The following is a 25,611-nucleotide window of genomic DNA, read 5'->3' as shown; positions in this document are numbered from 1 at the left end:
GCTTGTTGTCTATATAATACTGTACAATTCTTGAAACTACCTCTTTCCCGGACGATTCAATAGGAATCAGACAGAAAGAGCCTTGCTGCAAGATTTTACTAAGATATCTTTACATGTGATTAAACGGCCTTATTATAAAATTATCCACCTCGTCCTATTGTCTCCTCTTGTTCTCCTGTCAACAGTAAAACAACGTTTTACTAACAGCTGTAAATGTTAGCGATCGTAACAACCCAACAAAAGATATATAATTTTACTAACCTGGATTTACTTCATCAGATGACAGTCCTGTAACATCATATTACACAATGCATATAGCTTTTGTTCGAAAATGTGCATATTTAGCAGCATAAATCGTGGTTATACTATGTAATCAGTAAAAACATTGCATGCATCCTGGCCGGCGCCATCTTGGATTAGCGCCTATTCTAATAAAAATACTATTCATAAACTTGACTAAAAAATATAAGTTGGACAACAATCGAAAGATAAATTAGTTCTTAATGCAATCGCTATGTTAGATTTTTAAAATTAACGTTACTAGACATATAGTGTGCGTTGCAGCCAGACCAGTGCCTGCAAAAATGGCGAGCAAACACTATTACATTTTTCCACATAATTACGGAATAACATCATAAATAGTTCCTACTTTTGGACGAGCTTCCATCAGTATCTTGGGTAATGTGTCCTTTCTTCAAAAGAATAGTTGCTTTGTTGTAAAACGTCCTCTTCACCTTTGGAATTAGCTATGTCGCACACACATGTCCAAATCCTCAAACGAAATACTAAGGAAATTCAGAAAAATAGCAATATACTCGCATAAACTGATATAAATCGGTTTCAAATAACTTCGTTATGATGTTTCTAACACCTATATTTAATTAAATTACAGACGGATACATCTCTGGTCGATAACTGAGCGTTCCAAAATGTCATCCTGAGTTCTTGCCCATGACGAACGAAGAAAAGAAAGGTACTCTCGTTCCTTCCGGCTTTATAACCTCGGACAGCTACGTAGACAGCCCATTCCACTTCTCATTGGTTACTGACATCCAGGGGAAGGCGGGTGCAGTTCATTTCCAGCCATAGGATATACACAGACTTTTAAACTGAGCCCAGATCAGAGCATAATTCTCAGACATTCACAAGTCATGTCAGGATTTTTGCTGTAGAAGGAGTTCTGTTCCACCCACAGACATAATTCAAACGTTTTTAGAAACTAGATAGTGTTTTCTATCCAATAGTAGTAATAATATGCATATTGTACGAGCAAGAATTGAGCACTAGGCAGTTTAATTTGGAGACCAATTTTCGCTAAGTCGAAACAGCACCCCCTATAGTGACAAGAAGTTTTAACTGACTTGCCTAGTTAAATAAAGGTAAAATAAAAAACAAATAAAAGAAGCTCAAAAGACGAAAACGTCGTTTTTTGGGGGGGTAAATTTAAATTTGCTATCGTAAATGTTAGCAACACCTCCGCCAAGTTCATAAAGAGAGGCTGGTATACCTGTTACATCTGCTATCCAACACATCTACAGATTACACATCAATTCTAAGCTAAAACGTTGCACATTAATTATCCTACAATGTAAGGGAAAGGGCAGTTGGTATTGGGGGTTAATTGCCTTGCTCAAGGGTAGAACTGCAGATGTTTCCACCTTGCCAGCTTGGGGATTCGAACCAGCGACTTTTTGGTGATGGTATAACCTACAGTGCCTTCAGAAAGTATTCACACCCCTTGACTTTTTCCACATTTTGCTGTGTTACAAAGTGGGATTAAAATGGATTTAATTGTATTTTTTTTAATCAAGGATCTACATAAAATACTCTCATGTCAAAGTGGAAGAAAATGTATTTACAAATGTTAGAATTTATGAAAAATAAAACACAAATTTATCTTGATTAGATAAGTATTCAACACAGAGTCAATACATGTTAGAATCACCTGGCAGCGATTACAGATGTGAGTCTTTCTGTATGTCTATAAGAGCTTTGCACACCTGGATTGTACAATATTTGCACATTATTCTTTTTTAAATACTTCAAGCTCTGTCAAGTTGGTTGTTGATCATTGCTAGACAGCCATTTTCAAGTCTTGCCATAGATTTTCAAGATGATTTAAGTCAAAACTGTAACTAGCCCACTCAGGGCTTAATGAGCAACTGCAGTGTTTATTTGGCCTTGTGTTTTAGGTTATTGTCTTGTTGAAAGGTGAATTTGTCTCAAAGTGTCTGTTGGAAAGCAGACTGAACCAGGTTTTCCTCTAGGATTTTGCTGGTGTTTAGCTCTATTCAATTTATTTTATCCTTAAAAACAAAAACCACTGGGATGGTCGAGGGGGGGCGTTCCTGCGAATTGACTTTTTCCACACTTGCTACTTAACTACATTTAAAACCATATACTTTTAGACTTTCACTCAAGTAGTATTTTACTGGGTACTTACACCTTTATTGGAGTCATATAAAACATTTTTACAGTAAGCTACAGTGTGGTTTAGAAAGAAACTCTGTACTTGCTAGTAAGCGGTTGGTCGGTTCTGGCCAGCAACAAATCCGTTTCCTCAAACCATTCCTAGTACAACCCGTACGTGCGTAAAAAGAGAGAGAGGAGAAACGTGACGTCACGTGATTGCGTTCTACTCCCAAGCTGTCGGTGGGTGAAGACATTTCTGATTTAGTCGAATATAGAATTTTTCGGTCTCTCGATTAATTTCACAAGCGCCTATTATTGTGTTTCGTGAAGAACATCGTCATAGAATGCAATTGACAGACGTTGCATAGTAACAGCATTGCTTGTTTGTGGGGGAAACAAAAGGAGGTAAGAAATAAAACCATTCTAACGAATCCATATCGTGTAAATAACACATTCATTCATTCTGTTTCAGTTACACGATTGAGCAAATTACAGATTTACAGAATGATCTGTGCATAAATAGAATGTAAATGCGGCAAGAAAGGTACAAACGTTTGACTTGTTTTATTGAGTCCAGCTGAAAAATACCTTATCATGTCGTAGGCTAGGCTCTACTTCTCTGAAGGGCGCTGCTTCTCCATTGACAGTAGTGTTCATCACGATGCAATTGTAGCATACAAACGGCGGCATACTGTATCCTGCCCATCCTTTAAAATGAATAACAAATCTGAATTGGAAGAAAAAAATACATATCATATTGCATAGATTCGTTGTTTCAAAACATCGTTTATTATCAGTACGGTGGTATTATTTGGTGCAAAAATATATGCTGGGAAAATGCCCTTCATCCATACAGACTCAACCTCTGTGATGGACATGACACATTTTGAATGGGACAAGTTTTTCCTAGCCACCGTGCTTCTACACCTGCATTGTTTGGGGTTTTAGGCTGGGTTTCTGTACAGCACTTTGAGATATCAGCTGATGTAAGAAGGGCTATATAAATTGATTTGATTTTGATTTGACAAAATGTTATTTCAGTCGTCAAAATATGATTGAGATAGCTGCAAATATTCTTCATCACACTGTCAAGTTTTATTAATTTTTTTTAAAATGATCTTATGTAGACTACAATGTACAGTGCATTCGGAAATTATTCAGTCCCCTTTACTCTTTCCAGATTTTGTTATGTTTCTGACTTATTCTAAAATGGATTAAATAAATTGTATTCCTCATCAATCTACACACTACCCAATAATGACAAAGCGAAAACAGGTTTTTGTTTATATCTTATTTACATAATTATTCAGACCTTTTGCTATGAGACTTGAGCTCAGGTGCATCCTGTTTCCATGAATCATCCTTGATGTTTCTACAACTTGGAGTCCACCTGTGGTAAATTCAATTGATTGGACATGATTTGGAAAGGTACACACCTTTCTATAGAAGGTCTCACAAGTCAGAGCAAAAACCAAGCCATGAGGTCGAAGGAATTGTCCGTAGAGCTCTGATTCAGGATTGTGTCGAGGCACAGATCTGGGGAAGGGCATCAAAACATTTCTGCAGCATTGAAGGTCCCCAAGAACACAGTGGCCTCCATCATTCTTACATTGAAAAAGTTTTGAGCCACCAAGACTCTTCCTAGAGCTGGCCGCCCGGCCAAACTGAGCAATCGGGGGAGAAGGGCCTTGGTCAGGGAGGTGACCAAGAACCCGATGGTTACTCTGACAGAGCTCCAGAGTTCCTCTGTGGAGACGAGAGAACCTTCCAGAAAGACAAAAATCTCTGTAACACTCCACCAATCAGGCCTTTATGGTAGAGTAGCCAGGCGGAAGCCACTCCTCCGTAAAAAGCACATGACAGCCCGCTTGGAGTTTGCCAAAAGACACCTAAAGACTCTCAGACCATGAGAAACAAGATTCTCTGGTCTGATGAAACCAAGATTGAACTCTTTGGCCTGAATGCCAAGCGTCACGTCTGTAGGAAACCTGGTACCATCCCTACGGTGAAGCATGGTGGAGAGTCAAGGACTGGGAGACTAGTTCATGATCGAGGGAAAGATGAACGGAGCAAAGTACAGAGATCCTTGATGAAGACCTGCTCCAGAGAACTCAGGACCTCAGACTGGGGCGAAGGTTCACCTTCCAACAGGACAACATAAGCACACAGCCAAGACAACGCAGGAGTAGCTTTGGGACAAGTCTCTGAATGTCCTTGAGTGGCCCAGCCAGAGCCCGGACTTGAACCCGATCGAACATCTCTGGAGAGACCTAAAAATAGCTGTGCAGCGACGCTCCTCATCCAACCTGACAGAGCTTGAGAGGGTCTGCAGAGAACAATGGGAGAAACTCCCCAAATACAGGTGGGCCAAGCTTGTAGCGTCATACCCAAGAAGTCTCGAGGCTGTAATCTCTGCCAACGATGCTTCTACAAAGTAAAGGGTCTGAATACTAATGTAAATGTGATATTTCGTTTTTTTTCTCTTCTGTTTTTGCTTTTTCATTATGGTGTATTGTGATATCATTATGTGGTATTGTGTGTAGATTGATGAGGGGGGAAAAAACTATTTCATCCATTTTTAGAATAAGGCTGTAACGTAACAAAATGTGAAAAAGTCAAGGGATTTGAGTACTTTCCGAATACACTGTATCTCTCCATTTAAAGTATGGGTCGTATTTTTAAAAGGCTTGTCATCGTGCATCATTGAAGTAACATGTCACTGCATGAAAATGCACATTTACTGGTTGAACACTAAAGTGCAGAAGTCCGTAAAAACATTGTTTTCCCGCAAATTAGCAGGCACGTGTCCAACGTTGTTTGGTCCCGTAAATCTCCGATAACACTATACAGTATGTCCGTCAACGGTTCAGTGAATCGGTCCAGACACATCCACTTACCAGGACACATCTTGAAATTCCAGTGCCTTTGACATCAGTTGCAATACATCTCTGTCCACGTACGCCCACGTCTCTCCCGTAAATGTCAGAAAATGGCCATGCGCTTGCTTAAGGTTGCACATGAGGTTGCACATGCTTACCCCCCCATGAAAGCTAATGCTAGTCATTGGTAGCTTGCCTGTGTAGCTGTCACTGGTATATTTTTTAAATAACGATTCATTATTAAAAGAATGAGTGAATTAGGACTGAATTAATGAATGAAATTACTTTTCATAATTTTTTATTATCACACATCAGAGTTCCGACACCTTTTCAGAAATAAAATTCAAGCACCACTATCAAGGTAATTTCCAGCACCTCATGACATCGCTATACTAAAACAACTCTTAGTTTCTTGAATAAAACACACAAATACACTTCTTGAAGGATGACCATTTGTTTCAGTTAAGCAGGAGAAAGTGGGTAATAGCTCCATGGAGACTAGGCTAAACTGGATTACTCCTACCAGTACTCTGCTCGATTCTTTTAAAAACACTTTTTTAAATTCATCTTTGAATTTTGAATGAGGTACTTACCTGCTTACATGGGTTAAAGGGGGTATACCTCATATAGAGGAATATGAACGAGCCTATTCAAAATTGAAGGATCAACAAAAGTTTTTTTTTTTTTTTATGTATTTTTTTAAACACACTACTGACAGGAGTCATCCATCTTGGTCCAGGGTGAGCCTCCATTGGGGTAGTTATATATATACACTGCTCAAAAAAATAAAGGGAACACTTAAACAACACAATGTAACTCCAAGTCAATCACACTTCTGTGAAATCAAACTGTCCACTTAGGAAGCAACACTGATTGACAATAAATTTCACATGCTGTTGTGCAAATGGAATAGACAAAAGGTGGAAATTATAGGCAATTAGCAAGACACCCCCAATAAAGGAGTGGTTCTGCAGGTGGTTACCACAGACCACTTCTCAGTTCCTATGCTTCCTGGCTGATGTTTTGGTCACTTTTGAATGCTGGCGGTGCTTTCACTCTAGTGGTAGCATGAGACGGAGTCTACAACCCACACAAGTGGCTCAGGTAGTGCAGCTCATCCAGGATGGCACATCAATGCGAGCTGTGGCAAGAAGGTTTGCTGTGTCTGTCAGCGTAGTGTCCAGAGCATGGAGGCGCTACCAGGAGACAGGTCAGTACATCAGGAGACGTGGAGGAGGCCGTAGGAGGGCAACAACCCAGCAGCAGAACCGCTACCTCCGCCTTTGTGCAAGGAGGAGCACTGCCAGAGCCCTGCAAAATGACCTCCAGCAGGCCACAAATGTGCATGTGTCTGCTCAAATGGTCAGAAACAGACTCCATGAGGGTGGTATGAGGGCCCGATGTCCACAGGTGGGGGTTGTGCTTACAGCCCAACACCGTGCAGGACGTTTGGCATTTGCTAGAGAACACCAAGATTGGCAAATTCGCCACTGGCGCCCTGTGCTCTTCACAGATGAAAGCAGGTTCACACTGAGCACGTGACAGAGTCTGGAGACGCCGTGGAGAACGTTCTGCTGCCTGCAACATCCTCCAGCATGACCGGTTTGGTGGTGAGTCAGTCATGGTGTGGGGTGGCATTTCTTTGGGGGGCCGCACAGCCCTCCATGTGCTCGCCAGAGGTAGCCTGACTGCCATTAGGTACCGAGATGAGATCCTCAGGCCCCTTGTGAGACCATATGCTGGTGCGGTTGGCCCTGGGTTCCTCCTAATGCAAGACAATGCTAGACCTCATGTGGCTGGAGTGTGTCAGCAGTTCCTGCAAGAGGAAGGCATTGATGCTATGGACTGGCCCGCCGGTTCCCCAGACCTGAATCCAATTGAGCACATCTGGACATCTGGGACATCATGTCTCGCTCCATCCACCAACGCCACGTTGCACCACAGACTGTCCAGGAGTTGGCGGATGCTTTAGTCCAGGTCTGGGAGGAGATGCCTCAGGAGACCATCCGCCACCTCATCAGGAGCATGCCCAGGCATTGTAGGGAGGTCATACAGGCACGTGGAGGCCACACACACTACTGAGCCTCATTTTGACTTGTTTTAAGGACATTACATCAAAGTTGGATCAGCCTGTAGTGTGGTTTTCCACTTTAATTTTGAGTGTGACTCCAAATCCAGACCTCCATGGGTTGATAAATTTGATTTCCATTGATCATTTTTGTGTGATTTTGTTGTCAGCACATTCAACTATGTAAAGAAAAAAGTATTTAATAAGAATATTTCATTCATTCAGATCTAGGATGTCTTATTTTAGTGTTCCCTTTATTTTTTTGAGCAGTGTATATTATATTATATATATTATAAATAGTGTTGATATTTGAGGGGTCCGTGAGATATAGGTTGCCTTGTTGAAAACTCCCCAGACATGATCCGTGTGGTGTGGTTCGCCAAGTAGCTCTGTTCCCTCTCCAAGGGGCTCTGTTCCCTCTCCAAGGGGCTCTGTTCCCTCTCCAAGGGGCTCTGTTCCCTCTCCAAGGGGCTCTGTTCCCTCTCCAAGGGGCTCTGTTCCCTCTCCAAGGGGCTCTGTTCCCTCTCCAAGGGGCTCTGTTCCCTCTCCAAGGGGCTCTGTTCCCTCTCCAAGGGGCTCTGTTGTTCTTGACTAAGTTCAATGAGCACCTCACTCCGGAAGTAGGGGGGGCTTGACGAACCACACTGGTTTGCCGTTTTGCAGGCCATCCTCCTCATCGCTCATCCGGTCCACATTAACTTCTCTCCAAATGTGTCTTATCCTCTGCAAGCACTCTCCACCGTGCATCTAGACCCAATAGAACACAGTAAACAAATGCCTAAATCTCAAGTCATGCATATTCATATTCCCACTCTTCAGAGAGAATGCAAAAGTGTTATCTTTGTTGAATTGAGTTGTAACATTTACACAATCTCTAGAAGAATCTACTTTACTAGCTAATTGCCTTTGCAAAAATATGTCGTAATAGGTGTGTATGTATGATGCATCAGGGTTTGAACCGGGCTAGCTAGCTAGTGTCAGCTAATTTATCAATAAACATGGTGCTGTGCAAAACCACTATATATACACCCATGCATTGTATGGGCAACAACAGTTTGTACAAAAGTACAAGAAAATTATAGGCCATTGTATTAAATGTAACAAAAACCCACAAACAGCTAGCCAACTACAATATAAGCTAAAAGCCTAGCGCTGAGCTAGCTAATGTTAGCACTTAGTAAGCAACGGTTAGATACAAATTTCATAAAATAAAAAAGAAAATATTAGAATTAGAAAATATCATTAGTGTTTGTATGTACATACATTATAACAGAAATTTAAAATAATCTGAGACGCCATCTTGTTCTCATTAATTTACATACAGGGTTAGCCAGCTTAGTTTGGTTACACTCTTATGAATGAGAATCTCACTTGTTTTTCACTCGGTCAAAACACTTATTATACATAAAAAATACTAGAAAACTCATCACAGGTTAGATAAACAATGGATACATGGAAAGTTGGCTTCTTTTCACTGGGCTTCTCTTCCAACACATGAGTTTGACAGGTACGCGCCTGTGGCATTTGAGAATTTACTTTACGTGCACGGTCCGGATATTTCCAGAAACGTATTAATGCATAATTGGGAATTGACTATCACAGAAATTACCATATCACGGATGCGCGGAAGTCTACAGGAGTCCACAATCAAATTGGGAAATTCCCACCCACGACCGGGCACCTTAAATTTCACGGGAATACAGCAGATCCGATTTCACCCAGAGTTGTTGCTTTTCATGCATGGCTGCACATTACATTGTAATCTCATATTGTAGCAGTACGCCACCTCAGTAAACAATGGACCTGATCGGACAGCTCATAGCTTCTGCTCTTTTCTGTCCATAAAAAACAAATGGATTGGTGGAAGAGGCAGGGCAGGCCAGGAGCAAGGAAGGAAGGAGGGTGTGGTCAAGCAAGGCATCCCCCGAGGCTAAATGCCCTACGGTTTTTATCAGAACAGGCGTAGATTAGTTTCAACTTTTTCTTTTCCCGACATATGTTTGTGGAGTTAAAAAAAAAAATAAAGAATTAAAAAACGTCATTAAAATTATAGCTCACAACTGTAGCAGGGCTGGTGGGCTAGCTATATATATTTGGTGTCATTTCACAGGTACCTCCTCATGCATTGGCCGCTCAATGTTTTTCATAGCCATATCGACATTTCATATGACTTAGGCAACAACATTGTATAGCCAATTTGTTGCTGGATTGAATATGAAGGTAATTTATAGCTTTTATGATAGATAGCCAAAAACATATGATATTATACATTGATTAATACAACTTCATATTCTTTTCAGTTTTAATTTCCAAGGCAATTGGGTTTGGATCATATTTATTTTCGACTGGAGGGACAGATCCAATCGTAATGGCAGGTAGATTATAACTGAATTTAATTATCTCATTCATACAAGGATATCATCATAGTAGAGATATTTTGTTAGTGTGACTTCTGTGTATATTGAATTATCTATATTTTTAAAGGTATAGTTATTAGTTATAAGCATGTTATTATCATATAATTGTAGTATGAGTGCACATTGCTTAACAGTAATATTTTATTAATCAAGTACAAATGTTGCCTTGTACTTTAACCCAAAATATATATTGTTTTCATTCAAGATCTGACTATTAAAAGGGAATTACCAGTAACATCAACATGATAGCTTTGTCCTTTTTTTTCCCCCGCAGAAAACAATTTCCCTCCCCTGCCTCGCTTCATCCCTCTGAAGCCATGTTTCTATCAGGATTTTAACGAAATCCCAGATGTACACCGTTCCATGTGCAAGAAGCTGTACTACCTATGGATCTGTGAGTGTGGCTGATCTCAAATGGCACCCTTATTGCTTTGTCGTGCACTACTTTTAACCAGGGCACATAGGGTTTCTGGTCCAAACTAAGGGTTTCTGGTCCAAACTAAGGGTTTCTGGTCCAAACTAAGTGCTTCTGGTCCAAACTAAGTGCTTCTGGTCCAAACTAAGTGCTTCTGGTCCAAACTAAGTGCTTCTGGTCCAAACTAAGTGCTTCTGGTCCAAACTAAGTGCTTCTGGTCCAAACTAAGTGCTTCTGGTCCAAACTAAGTGCTTCTGGTCCAGACTAAGTGCTTCTGGTCCAGACTAAGTGCTTCTGGTCCAGACTAAGTGCTTCTGGTCCAAACTAAGTGCTTCTGGTCCAAACTAAGTGCTTCTGGTCCAAACTAAGTGCTTCTGGTCCAAACTAAGTAGTGTACATATATAGGGAACAGGGTGACATTTGGAAGACACCCTGTGATTAGAGACTGAGGCATCTGGGCTGGTTTCCCAGACATAGATATAGCAAAACTAGTTCTTATATGCCATTTTCCGTTGAGAATGCTTTTAGGTCCGGTCCTGAACTTGGCTGAATTTGGGTGTGGGAAACCAGCTTCAAATGTTCAAAAGGTAGTCTTTATATTTAAAATACCATCATGTATCACAGCTAATATTCTTCAAAAAGATGCCGGTAGAAAATTAGAGGTGCCGGTACATACCATGTACCGGGCACCACTGGCTCACTCTTAACAAATCCATTTACATACTGTATTTAATGTGTAGATCACTAAAGTGGACAACATACCGGTAAACTGTTAAGTGTCTCATCTGCTACTGTTTGGCCTTCCTTTTTAACATCACCTGTGTGTGTTTGTGTTTTGTACCCAAAATAATATGGGGAAACACGGGTATACAGTAGCAGGAAGGCTGGTATAGCTGGTTTGTGACATTTAGGCATCCATCCAATAATAATGTTTTGTATTTTTTCATCGCAATCATATTCCACTAGTTTAAAGCCTCCCATCTCTATACCATTAACCTGACAACAATAACTGAACATGAAGCTAATAGTTCAATCGTAAGCTTTTATATATGGATGATTGTATACCTTTTTCATTTGTAATTTTCATTTCATTATCACTCAGGCCGGGGGGGAATATAAAAGTAAGTCTAAATATAGAAATAGGTAATGATTAGTTTGTGCCTCTCAGCCTACTAGTCAGTGTACTATGTGTTGAATGGATAGCTGATTGCTTTAGTTGTAGAAAGTCCCAAATGATACCCCCTGTATTGTTATTTATTGACTTGCCTCGTTAATAAAGGTTAAATAAAGGTTAAAAAAAACATTTTAAGAAGCAGACCATAACTTGGTCATAGAGATCTTTCCTTTATATCTCAGATTCTAAACCATAAAGCTACTGTTACTGTCTCTGTAGACTCCCATACATAAAGTTACCGTTACTGTCTCTGTAGACTCCCATACATAAAGCTACTGGCTCTGTAGACTCCCATACATAAAGCTACCGTTACTGGCTCTGTAGACTCCCATACATAAAGCTACTGGCTCTGTAGACTCCCATACATAAAGTTACCGTTACTGGCTCTGTAGACTCCCATACATAAAGTTACTGGCTCTGTAGACTCCCATACATAAAGTTACCGTTACTGTCTCTGTAGACTCCCATACATAAAGCTACCGTTACTGGCTCTGTAGACTCTCATACATAAAGTTACTGGCTCTGTAGACTCCCATACATAAAGTTACCGTTACTGTCTCTGTAGACTCCCATACATAAAGCTACCGTTACTGGCTCTGTAGACTCCCATACATAAAGCTACTGGCTCTGTAGACTCCCATACATAAAGTTACCGTTACTGTCTCTGTAGACTCCCATACATAAAGCTACTGTCTCTGTAGACTCCCATACATAAAGTTACTGGCTCTGTAGACTCCCATACATAAAGTTACCGTTACTGGCTCTGTAGACTCCCATACATAAAGCTACCGTTACTGTCTGTAGACTCCCATACATAAAGTTACCATTAATGTCTCTGTAGACTCCCATACATAAAGCTACCGTTACTGGCTCTGTAGACTCCCATACATAAAGCTACCGTTACTGGCTCTGTAGACTCCCATACATAAAGCTACTGGCTCTGTAGACTCCCATACATAAAGCTACTGGCTCTGTAGACTCCCATACATAAAGCTACCGTTACTGTCTCTGTAGACTCCCATACATAAAGTTACCATTAATGTCTCTGCAGACTCCCATACAAATCTGAAGTAACCAATTAAACTTTACTTTGCTAGATTAATCATCCAATAACAGACCGTGCTGTTTGTTTTCCAGTTCCATTGCATGCTCTAATGAACATGACCAATGCTGCAGCAGTTCAAATAATGCAAGGTCGACCATTTAATATAGTTATTTAACCTTTTTTCCCCCACCGGTTATTGTTACAGTTAACAGTGCCACCTTGGCGGTCAATCTGATTGGCTGCCTGGCGTGGATGTGCGGCGGGGGCGGAGCCACTAACTTTGGCATGGCCATTCTGTGGCTCATCCTGTTCACCCCCTGTTCCTACGTGTGCTGGTTCAGACCCATCTACAAGGCCTTCAAGTAAGTACATCCTTCTTTCTGACACTTGGGGTGCGTTCAGTTCGGTTCAACATTTTGCCAAAGTTTGGTCGTTCAGTAACAGTACCGATTCCGTTGAAATAAATGTTGAACACCGTTCTGTCTTACTCAACGCACGCACCCTTATGTTACGTTATACTGTCATGGATGAGGCAGAGAGAAGTGAGTCAAGTTAACGTACAGTACATGTTTAATGAGAAGGTGATGGGGCAACAAGCATAGCTCATACATCTGGATTCCACTTTTGACCCTGTGTTACGTTATCATGGGCAGAGAGGACGTCAGTCAAGGTACAGTAAACCATTTCCACAGTAGCTTAAATCCTGGATTTCTGACTAGATTTACTTCTCTTCTCCCCCCCTTTTAGGACTGACAGCTCGTTCAACTTCATGGCGTTCTTCTTCGTGTTCATGGCCCAGGTGGTGATCAGCATCATTCAGTGTATAGGCATCCCAGGCTGGGGCGTCTGGTAAGGATGGAGCCTGGTTCAGTCTGATGAAGGCCACCGACGTAGGGCTGGGCAATATGGGCAAAATATCATATATGGTATTTTTTTTAACATTTTGACGGTATTTGACGGTATTTTATGTATTTGATTAATAAAAGTTCTAAATTTGCTTTATGAGTAGTCGTGGCCCTACAGTGGCAACACACATATTCTAAATTATTTCAATGGGTCTTTCTCCATTCTGATTGTTTTATACTGTTCAATTCAACTTCAACCTAAAATAATTTCTTACAACCAAATGTTGAAATTGCGATTTAGATTAAAACACTTGGGTGAACTTTTGGAATCATGGAAATAGAATGTTTATTATAATTCTATAGTTAGAATATAAATAATAGTGGGCACTTTGAATACAGTGTTGTTTGACATGACAACAAATGAAAATGCCATGGATTAGTTATTATGACAGGGTAGGAACCAAAGTGATGTTCCGTGTTTTCTAGGGGAGCCTATAATCTTTGGCTACATTAAATCTTTATTCATATAGCCAACATATTCATGCTTTTCCTATTCCTCTTTGAATTAGAAAACAAACAACATGCTGATTTAAGCCTTCATCAGTACTGGTATCAGGTTGTATTAGCTAGCTACGTTTGCTCTGACTCAGTACTTGTATTAGGATTAGCATTAGTGGCTAACAGGATTTAGCTTAACTTGCTAAGAAAATACCAACTAGCTGTTTGCAGATGTAAGAAACACAAACTAATATTATAATTATAGAACGCTTGTGGATTTATATTAAGATCAAATTGGTAACAACATTGTTGCATTGACCATGCAGACTGAACGACAGTGTCTCGTGGTCAAGCAACAACAAATGTTCTCTGAGTGACGGGGGGTGGGACTAGGTCTGTGTGGAAGTGGCGTGGAGAGAGAGAGAGAGGGGAGGGATGACTCAAGTAGCGGAGTAAACTATAAAAATGAACGTTACACACGGCGTATCACATTTTAACAAACCAAAGATTCAAATACCGTTATAGAAGTTAAAGTAAAACCCAAACCGGTCCATGCATCAATACCGGTGTATATAGGAAAATACAGTATACCGTCTAGCCCTACACTGGTGGCCAAAACGTCAGTTAAAAAAAATAAAAACTTGAAATAGCCTATTAAAACACCAGCGTTTTAAATTGTTGGCGAAAGTCGTGCCTATTGGCTGTAAAAGGAATGTCCTCTGAGTCTGGTCCCTCTTAAGGTTTCTTCCTTCTAGGGAGCTTTTCCTTACCAATGTCGGTGCTCTTTAATGGGGTCTAGGCCAGGTTACTGTTTACCATTTTGTGACAACAGTTGATGTAAAAAGGGCTAAACTATTTGATTGATTGACCTGGTTGTCGGCCCTTGGCCTACAGTTTAATAGTATTGTTAGCATTAGGGAACCCTGCCGTAGAACAGTCCTCCACGTGTTTCTTCTTCTCCTTCTTTCCTCCAGTGGCTGGCTGGCTACCATCACCTTCTTTAGCACCAATATAGGCTCTGCTGTTGTCATGCTGATCCCCACCATCATGTTCACTGCCATGGCTGTCCTCTCCTTCACCGGGCTCACCAAGGTACAATATACACTTCAGCACAACCGAGCACTTTTCTCACTCTGACTACAGTATAATGCAACTCTAGTAACTATGTGAAATGTGTGGATCGTGTTACTGTATGTCAGGGTTTCCCAACTGGCGGCCTTGCGGGACAAATTTTTTATTGGTCCCCCAAGTTTTTTCTGAGCCAAAAAATTAGATACAATTTTTAATTTTTTTGTCATTGGACATAAAAGACTAAAAACACCAGCAAATCAGCTCCAGGTGATTTTAAAATGTAGTAAATCTGTAACAAAGAATTCCCACGCATAATAGAGATATACTGTATTTGATTGTATACACATGTAAGTATTGATTATGTTTTAGTCATATATTATATCTGTTTGGCCTTCTTGTGGTCAATTTGCAGTCTACTATTTATTTGCAATTATGTTCCTCTGACCATGCGCTCTAGAAAAAAATCTGCAAGTCTTATGACCTGCAGAGGACAACAATCTGATGAGCTGCTATAGTATCAGGAGATCAGATCTTATTTAGAGTAAAGACAGTATTTATTTCTTGGCGACCTTAGTTTGACTTGGCTGTAATATGACTCACAAAGTCTCAGGGACTGGCGGTTAAAAATAATCCCTTTTGCGAACTCGGGCACATTTAACCCCTCATTGATGTTTGAACACTGAAATGTTAGTTAATATGCCCCAGATAAAAAATAATAAAAAATGAATCCATAAATATCTCTGACTCATGCAGGTCCACAACCAGAGACGATGAGGCCATTGAAGATATATTTTTTGTTGTTGCCTGATCTGACTTTTTTACCTTTTTTTGTTTGACAAGCAGTAATATGAATCTCTAACATCATCTCAATCTCTCCCTGACTCTCTCCAGGGTCCACAACATGTACCGTGACACTGGGGCCAGTATCATATACAGTCTGGTCCAAAAGTATTGGCATTTATATGGTCAAATTATATGAAAATAGAGGTCTTTGGCCACACACACACACCAGTGGTGGGGAAGAAAATACCCTCTATGTACTGTAAAATAAGGTAATAAATCTCTGCTTCCGTCCTGGGGCTCAGGTTAAGGTCGACGGCATCATGAACTTTACACAGTATTAGGACATTTAAAAACCCTGGTTGCCTTTTGCTAGGAGGTTGAAACTTGGCCACAAGTGGATCTTCCAGTAAGACAATAACCCCAAGCACACATCAAGATCCACAAAGAAATGGTTAATTGACCACAAAATCAACATTTTGCAATAACCATCTCAGCCTCCCAGCCATGATTGAACCCCATTGAAAACAGGTGGTTTGAATTAAAGAGGGCAGTCCATAAGCGCAGACAAAGGATATCAAGGATCTGGAAAGATTATGTATGGAAGAATGGTCTAAATCCCTCCCAATGTGTTCTCCAACTCATAAAACATTTTAGAAAAAGTGCAGTGTTGTTATCTTACCAAGGGGAGGGTACAGGGGTGGCAATGTTTTTGCCCTATTTTTTTATTTAATTAATTTTTTCTGTTTTGTTGTTTAACTAGTTAAACAAAATCTATTTCTCTGAGCAATTGTATAAAATGAGTTTCCATTTTTTTAAAAAATTTTTTTGCATACAACGTAGCTCAGTATTGTCATTATTTAGTTTATAGTTTTTTTCTCATCTTTATCGAGGGTGCCAATAATTTTGGACCTGACTGTGTGTCTGTATGTCTCTCACACTTTCTCTCTCTCCACGTGCAAAACATGTGCCGTTGCACCGAGGGACAGTCCTCTTTCTCTCTGTTCTCTGTTTGACTTTCTTGCTCGCTCTCTCAATTCAGTTCAATTGAAAGGGCTTTATTGGCATGGGACATGTGTTTACATTGCCAAAGCAAGTGAAATAAACAAAAGTGAGAAGACACACAACATCAACAAAAAATATGTTTTTCTCTAGGAGAGAAAAGACCGTATTCATTCTCAAGACCTCTGTATGACTTGCAGTAATATAACTCACACATCATGTCTCCCTGACAACATGTACAGTGGCACCGGGCCAGTATTCTGTATGTCTCTCTCACACACTAGCTACAGTAATATAACTCAATCTAATACCATCTCTCTGACTCTCTCCAGGTGCACAACATGTACCGTGGCACTGGGGGCAGTATGAGTAAAGCCCAGGAGGAGTGGACCACCGGGGCCTGGAAGAACCCTCACGTCCAGCAGGCAGCGCAGCAGGCTGCTGTGGGGGTGGCGCAGGGAGCCATGCAGCAGCAACAACCCCAGTACTCACAGGCACCCACCTACAACTACGACGAACCGGGCATGTAGGGCAGGGTGGAGGAGAGTGTCGGGGTGGGAGATGGGGGAGTGTGAGAGGGGGTTGAGATATAGCCAGGGTGGAGGAGAGGGTGAGGAGATATAGCCAGGGTGGAGGAGAGGGTGAGAGGGTGAGGAGATATAGCCAGGGTGGAGGAGAGGGTAAGAGGGGGAGGAGATATAGCCTGGATGGAGGAGAGGGGGAGGAGATATAGCCAGGGTGGAGGAGAGTGGGAGGAGATATAGCCAGGGTGGAGGAGAGGGTGAGAGGGAGGTGAGATATAGCCAGGGTGGAGGAGAGGGTGAGAGGGGGAGGAGATATAGCCAGGGTGGAGGAGAGGGTGAGAGGGAGGTGAGATATAGCCAGGGTGCCAGTCTATTTCTCGTCAACTCCTTATGGAATTGTCAATTGGCATGAGAGATAAAACGGAGCCACACAGGGTAGGTGAGGCACAGACCGAGAGATGAAAAGGGATGATCATCAAATGAGAACAAAATTCACAATTTAGGGTGCAATTCAGAATATGATGTAATGTTTTGATTTTGCTTCAAAAGGTTCCCCTAAGTGTAGGAATATTATGTTTTACTGAACTCCCACATCTATCCCCTAGGATGGACCAACACTTCAACCATGCACATAGTTATTATCACACATTGTCCACGCTAGCTGAATTTCGCTGCTTCCATGTGCCAGACAGACACTTGCACTGCCCCGTAATTCTGATTCGCTTTGAATAAAAGATTATAACACAGTCTTACTAGAGCCAATGCCATGTTTCAGAAAATATTATGGTTTTAGTGAGTGATCTCTCATTGCTTTTGGAAAGATGTTTTATTTTATGGAAGGAGCTTAGCAGAAACTAGTAGGATTGTGATGTCTTGTTTTTGAGAAACAGTTTATACTTGTTTTTGCAGGGCTGTATTATTATAAAGGATACAGTCTGGCCACGTGGACATGACAAAAAAATGCAGGAAAATCTTATTTTAATCGTATTTTTTTTTTAAACGATTAGCGCAATTTTGTCCATGTTGAATTTTATTTAGATTCTCAGGAAAGGTGTGATATCCATCTACCTTGTTTTAGACATAGAAATGGATAGAAATACAATAGAAGAATTTCTAGTCTGTGTGTTTAGATCTTACCTAGTTGCTGGATAGGTAATAGCTACATGTCAGTCTTTGGCTAGCATTGGCTAGAGTGGAAATACCAGACTGCTGTTGGCTTCTTCATCTCCAGTCACAAGTCATAGCAAAGCCATGTTAGAAGTGTCTACTAGTTCCTTACCATTTTACATTTCAGGTTACGGGGAGTGTTTTTTTTGAACAGTCATTATGCTATTGACTATCAGTAAAACAAAGAATAGGTGTTTGATAATAACAAGTCATTTAAAACACACACGTACAGTGTTCAGGTTTGCATAGGATGGAACATTCCAAGTAAGTATGGCAACTAACCCAGTTAAGAATTAAGTTGTAAATGTAGTCTTCCCCATTTTGAAGATATTGTATTTGCTGTTAGTAGATGTTATGAACGTTTATTCCCATTGGTCAATCCTCTCACTAATCCTAAAGTGAACCCTGTGAAGAGAATGCAACAACAACAAAGAAATGACCCTATTACCCAGGGGGCAAAGCTGGTTGTAATGGTGTCATCGGTGACGTCATAACAATCCGTTTTTGCTCTGGGTAATGGTGGATTGTAACCTTGACGAGAGAAAGCAAAATGTGGTTGTCAACGTTAGTACATGAGTGTGGTTCTGACTAGAGGGAGTACAGCTACGACCGGAAGGGACTTTTCGTTGCAGGTTAGGAGAGCATTTTAGCTAATCCTAACCCTTTTCCTCCTTAACCATAACCTAAGTCTCCTAACCTGCTACGAAAACGTAACTTCCGGGTCGTAGGTGTACTCCGTCTAATCAGAACCCATGAGTATAGATGTGAAATGGTATATAAAAAATTATAATATTGTTGACACATATCTCATTTTATGAACTGAAACTAAGAAAATAACTATCTAGCCTTTGTCTTTAGCCTAACTCTTAAATGAAAAATTATTTAATGAATAGATATTACAAAAATGTGTATACAGTATTAGACTTGAAACAAATGTGAATGTGTACATGAACGACAGTTATTTCAAAATCCTGTGAATTGTCTTGTCTGATTTGTGTGATGATATTCAATATGATTTTCTTTAAAAAAAAATCTCAATTTTGGGGGGGTGGGGGGGTTTGTACAGACCTGCCTTTCCCTGTATATTTTTTATGATGTGTGTGAATGCAGCTCAGTTCTTTGTCTCTCTGGTTGTTGGTATTATATGTTTGTAGAGGCTTCTAATGTGTTTTATTCGAGGCACAGAGAACTACTCACTAAAACTGGAATTTCAACCTCAGTACTTGCTGCATTCACTTTCACATGCACTGGAGCAACGTAAACGTGAAATTTACAGATCAACTTGTGATCATAAAATGATGAACATCAGTGGAGCCCATGTATGTTTGTAAATTGATATATAGGCACCACCCAGATGATATATTGTGTTTGTAATGAATTAATATTGCACCAGAAAGAAAAAAAAAATCACATAGTGTAACCTATCCTGTAGACTATAATCCTTTTAGCCTGGCATCTGAACGGATGTCATTTACGTTTCACCAGTGTTAGTGGTGAGTGTCTGGTTTAACCAGGCTACAATCCTTAACCATGTCCATCTGTAGTAACAATGCTCTGTTAGGTTGACAGAAGCCTTGGTTCTTTACTGTGTATTCTAGTACGTGCAACAGAACAAAACAACATTTCTGTGTGTAGTCAGTCAATAGGTGTGGTTTCGGTGAATTCGTGAGTCAAGATAAGACCGTGTGCAATGTTGTATACATAAAGTCACATAACAGTATGTGTGGTAATTGATGTTAAATACAAAATGTGTCCAAGCTTACCATTTACAATGCTCTGTAGATTTTTTTTTAAATCTCTCAAATGGCACCTATTCCCTATGTAGTGCACTACTTTTAACCAAAGCCCATTCCCGATAGTGAACTACTTCTCATGCACTATATAGGGTGCCATTTCAAATGCAGACCTGGTCTGAAGTAAGGCACTATATAGACAATAGGGTTCCATTTCGGGGACACACCATGTGACCAGAACTGTAGTCCTTTTGACAGTCGGCTATATTCAATCTTCCATATTGTTTTTGGATATGTTGTTTCCACAGCTTTTGAAAGCCATTTCTCATTGACCATGATCTACCCTGGTTCCCTTCTGTATGTGTTTTTAATATGTATTCTGTACTATAATAACATAAGTATAGATATATCAATGACTTGAAATGAGGTAAATATTAATAACGTTGCCATGGATAAATAAAACCGGTATCCAGTGCATTTGTATGGATTACAAAGAAAAAATCTCATGTACTCACTGTAATGACAAAGCAAAAAAAAAACAGGTTATTAGGAATGTTTGCATATTTATTAAAATAAACTGAAATATTACATTTCCATAATTATTCACACCCTTTACTCTGTACTTTGTTGAAGCATCTTTGGCAGCGATTACAGCGTCGAGACTTCTTGGGTATGAAGCTACAAGCTTGGCACATCTGTATTTGGGGTGTTTCTCCCATTGTTCTCTGCAGATCCTCTCCGGCTCTGTCAGGTTGGATGGGGAGCGTCGCTGCACAGCTATTTTCAGGTCTCTCCGGAGATGTCAGATCGGGTTCAAGTCAGGGCTCTGGCTGGGCCACTCGTCATTCAGAGACTTGTCTCGAAGCCACTCCTGCGTTGTCTTGTCTGTGTGCTTAGGGTCGTTGTCTCCCAGTCCCTGCTGCTGAAAAACATCCCCACAGCATGCTGCTGCCACCACCATGCTTCATCGTAGGGATGGTGCCAGGTTTCCTACAGATGTGATGCTTGGCATTCAGGCCAAAGAGTTCAATCTTGGTTTCATAAGACCAGAGAATCTTGTTTCTCATGGTCTAAGGGTCCTTTTGGCAAACTCCAAGAGGGCTGGCATGTGCCTTTTACTGAGGAGTGGCTTTCGTCTGGCCACTCTACCATTAAAAGCCTGATAGGTGGAGTGCTGCAGAGATGCTTGTCTTTCTGGAAGGTTCTCCCATCTCCACAGAAGAACTCTGGAGCTCTGTCAGAGTGACCATCGGGTTCTTGGTCACTTCCCTGACCAAGGTCCTTCTCGCCCGATTGCTGAGTTTGGCCAGGCAGCCAGCTCTAGCAAGAGTCTTGGTGGTTCCAAACTTCTTCCATTTATGAATGATGGAGGCCATTGTGTTTTTGGGGACCTTCAATGCTGCAGAAATGTTTTGGTATCCTTCCCCAGATCTGTGCCTCATCACAATCCTGTCTCGGAGCTTTATGGACAATTCCTTCAACCTCATGGCTTGTTTTTTTTTTGTTGCTCTGATGCACTGTCAACTGTGGGACCTTATATAGACAGGTGTGTGCTTTTCCAAATCATGTCCAATCAATTGAATTTACCACAGGTGGACTCCAATCAAGTTGTAGAAACATCTCAAGGATGTTCAATGGAAACAGGATGCACCTGAGCTCAATTTCGAGTCTCATAGCAAAGGGTCTAAATTCTTATGTGAATGTATTTCAGCTTTTTTATATATATATATATATATTTGCAAACATTTTTAAAAACCTGTTTTCAATTTGTCATTCAGGGAAATTGTGTGTAGATTGAGGATTTGTATTTATTAAATCCATTTTAGAATAAGGCTGTAACGTCACAAAATGTGGAAAAAGTCAAGGGGTCTGAATACTTTCCAAAGGCACTGTATACAGTCTATATGTACATGCTATGAGCAGATGGATAGTAATGTTATATGATCGTTCAGGAAACTGTTGTCTCCATGATAAGTATAATGACTTTTAGGGAATTTTTTTGTTGTGTTTTTATATTATTTTTTTTATCTTTCACTGATGGATAAATAGTTTTTGTTGCATCTTGTGTCTGAGTGAGTGTTTTTTTAAAATATATTCCCCATTTTCTGACTGGTGGATTAACGTATTGAGTGTATCGGTCCTAACTACTTTCTCTTGTGTGCTAACAGTAATTGCATTTCAGTCAAGGCTTTATATTATAACTATTAGAGCTACCAACCATTGATGTCGACTTCATGAGACAACGTGACGTAGTTTTCCGTCACAGACGGAAATTCAAGAGTATCAAGGAGTGAGTGGGAGAAGTCCGGGAAAAAGTTACAGACCTATATTAAAACTACATATGACTCTGACTCCTAGTTGGTCTCAAGGATGTCTGATAAACATTAGTCCATTTTCCTTTCTTGAGTAAATGAGCTTTTGAGTTGAACCTATAGCGCTGACGGAAAACAAATTCAGGAAAGGTAATAGTGTAGCGGAGGAATCTCGAAGTAGCGAAGTTGTTCAGTAGCTGTTATTTGGAGAACGTCCAACTGTTTATTACATTTGAGTCATTTAGCAAACACTGTTACCCATAGTGACTTGCAGGAGCTATCAGCGTTTAGTGCCTTGCTCGAGGGCGAGAGAGAGAGAGAGAGAGATCGCAATCGCATTGGCTGTCCTGCATTGAACTTCTTCAACCTTTTGTCTCCTGAGGGCGTGGGCAGTTATGTCAATGATTGGATGAACAGAGAGAGGCAAACAGGCTCCAATGATTACACCTTGGCTTATTATCCTGAACAGAAATATATAAATGCAGCATGTCAAGTGTTTCATGAGCTGAAATAAAAAAAATCCCAGAATTTCTTTCTATAAACACACAAAAAAAAAGCTTATTTCTCTAAAATGTTGTGCGCACATTTGTTTACATCCCTGTTAAGTGAACATTTCTCCTTTGCCAGGATATGCCACACCTGTCAGGTGGATGGATTATCAAGAAGCTGATGATTAAACAGCATGATCATTACCACAGGGGCACCTGATGCGGAGATAATAAAAGGCCACTCTAAAATATGCAGTTTTGTCACACAACACAATATCACAGATGTCTCAAGTTTTCAGGGAACGTGCAATTGGCATGCTGACTGCAGGAATGTCCACTAGAGCTGTTGCCAGAGAATTTCTTTACCATAAGCCGCCTCCAACATCAATTTTGAGAATTTGGCAGTACGTCCAACCGGCCTCACAACTGCAGACTACGTGTAACCACGCCAGCCCAGGACCTCCGTATCCGGCTTCTTCACCTGCGGGATCGTCTGAGACCAACCATTCGGACAGCTGATGAAACTGAGGAGTATTTCTGTCTGTAATAAAGCCCTTTAGTGGGGAAAAACTAATTCTGATTAGGCTGGACCTGGCTCCCCAGTGCATGGGCATATGCCCTCTCAGGCCCACCCATGGCGGCTCTCCTGCCCAGTCATGTAAAATCCATAGATTAAGGCCTAATTCATTTATTTCAATTGACTGAACCGTATATGAACCGTAACTCAGTACATTTTTTTAAATTGTTGCATGTTGAGTTTATATTTTTGTTCCATATATAGGAAGAATAAAGGGGTTTACTAACATCTGTTGACAAGATTGAAAAACTGCATTGACAGCTTTCTTTTGATATAGGACTGTTCATTATAGAGTGGAATATCAGATAAAATGATTGACACCTAATGATATTTCAGCTCTAAGGTTTTTTGTTTTTTAAAAGATTATCCTGGTTTTTGATTTCGATCATTTTTTTAGACATGAAAAGCACTGTGCATTATGTGGGTTGAATGCTGTAACAACACAGAATAAAACAATTAATTAAAGTCCCATGATGGTAGTGACTGTCCATTACTGCTTATCACTTATTCACTTAATTTTAATAAAATATTTAAGTTGTGTATATTACATTTGTTTTAGGCTTATTCGATAAATATTATTCAATTCCAAGTCATCATCTCATGACAAAATCTATATTTTAGTAGTTCTTCAAGGTAAATAAGGCACACTTTTATGAATGCTGAATACCACTATCAATCTTAGGTCATGTATTTTCAGGTAGAGACCCTCTTGATTGTATGTTCTTCAGTCTCTTCTCTCCGTCTCAGACTGGACAAGTAGGCACGCAATGGATTATGGTCATTGTAGTTAATTACCACGTTTTCTGTGCTAAACTTTGTCGAATATTGACCTGTTAGAAACTGCAAATCCCTACTACATCTCACAGTTTGGGCTTGATCTAACGAAATGCAATTCAAATAATTGAACGGACCTTGGTCAATTAGTTGTTTGAAAACAAAAAAATGAATGGCAGGTCGGTTAATCACTCAGCCCAAATTCTCACTGTAGTTGAGGGGGTGTGAAGACACCTGATTTCTACCTATTAATTTGTTCATTAAGGTCGGTTGCTATGATTGTCAAACCCACCACACTAGTGAAAGAACATGTTGAGAGACTGGTTGTGTAACAGTTTAACTTTAGTCCGTCCCCTCGCCCCGACCCGGGCGCGAACCAGGGACCCTCTGCACACATCAACAACAGTCACCCACGAAGCATCGTTACCCATCGCTCCACAAAATCCACGGCCCTTGCAGAGCAAGGGGAACCACTACTTCAAGGTCTCAAAGCGAGTGACGTAACCGATTGAAACGCTATTAGCGCGCACCACCGCTAACTAGCTAGCCATTTCACATCGGTTACACTTGGAAGGAAATTGTTTAATTGAATATAAAGGCATGTGTGCCAAAATCAAATCAAATGTTATTGGTCGCATACACATGTTTAGCAGATGCTATTGCAGGTGTAGCGAAATGCTTGTAAATGCTTGTGCCATTCAGAGGGTTGTTCTTAGGGGAAGGTGTTCTTAATGTTTTGTACACTCCGTGTACAGTAGGTCTACACTGACCCCTTTAGAATGGACGCAAAGTGTTCACTTGCATGCTTGTTCATAGTATAGAATTAATTATGATTTGTTCTATTGCTATGTTTCAGGTGTTTGGAAGACAAAGGTTAAATAGAGAGAAATATATAAATTAACATTTGTATTGTTCATTAAAATAATGACAACAATCCTCCATCATGAGAATTACTGTAGGCCTATAATAATAATTCTACACTGAACAAAAATATAAACTCAACATGCAACAATTTCAAAGATTTTACTGAGTTACAGTTCATATAAGGAAATCGTTCAATTTAAATAAATTCATTAGGCCCTAATCTATGGATTTCACATGACTGGGAAAACAGATATGAATCTGTTGGTCACAGATACCTTTAAATAAAAGTAGGGGCGTGGATCAGAAAACCAGTCAGTATCTGGTGTGATCACTATTTGCCTCATGCAGCGGGGCACATTTCCTTCGCATAGAGTTTATCAGGCTGTTGATTGTGGCCTGTGTATGCAGGCTATGGAACAAGTTTGACATTTTCAGCTTCCAGGAATTGTTTACAGATTCTTGTGATATGGGGCCGTGCATTATCATGCTGAAACATGAGGTGATGGCAGAGGATGAACGGCACGACAATGGGACTCAAGATCTCGTCACGGTATCTCTGTGCATTC

The 25,611-nt window shown here is 40.4% G+C and overlaps 1 protein-coding gene across 1 annotated transcript; it reads left to right on the top strand.

Moving 5' to 3' along the window:
- Positions 1 to 2,610: 2,610 nt before the first annotated feature.
- LOC139584229 (secretory carrier-associated membrane protein 5) lies at positions 2,611 to 22,090 on the top strand. The gene is made up of 7 exons (XM_071415839.1): positions 2,611 to 2,817; positions 9,660 to 9,734; positions 10,051 to 10,170; positions 12,616 to 12,772; positions 13,158 to 13,259; positions 14,728 to 14,845; positions 16,939 to 22,090. Exons 2-7 carry the CDS (start codon positions 9,728 to 9,730, stop codon positions 17,134 to 17,136), a joined length of 702 nt encoding a protein of 233 aa, XP_071271940.1. The 5' UTR covers positions 2,611 to 2,817; positions 9,660 to 9,727; the 3' UTR covers positions 17,137 to 22,090.
- The last annotated feature ends 3,521 nt before the right edge of the window (positions 22,091 to 25,611 follow it).

Source organism: Salvelinus alpinus, chromosome 9 (genome assembly GCF_045679555.1).
Source record: "Salvelinus alpinus chromosome 9, SLU_Salpinus.1, whole genome shotgun sequence".
NCBI classification, from domain to species: Eukaryota; Metazoa; Chordata; class Actinopteri; order Salmoniformes; family Salmonidae; genus Salvelinus; species Salvelinus alpinus.
Note: the sequence above shows the minus strand (reverse complement) of the source record. Positions and strands in the feature narration are given on the sequence as shown.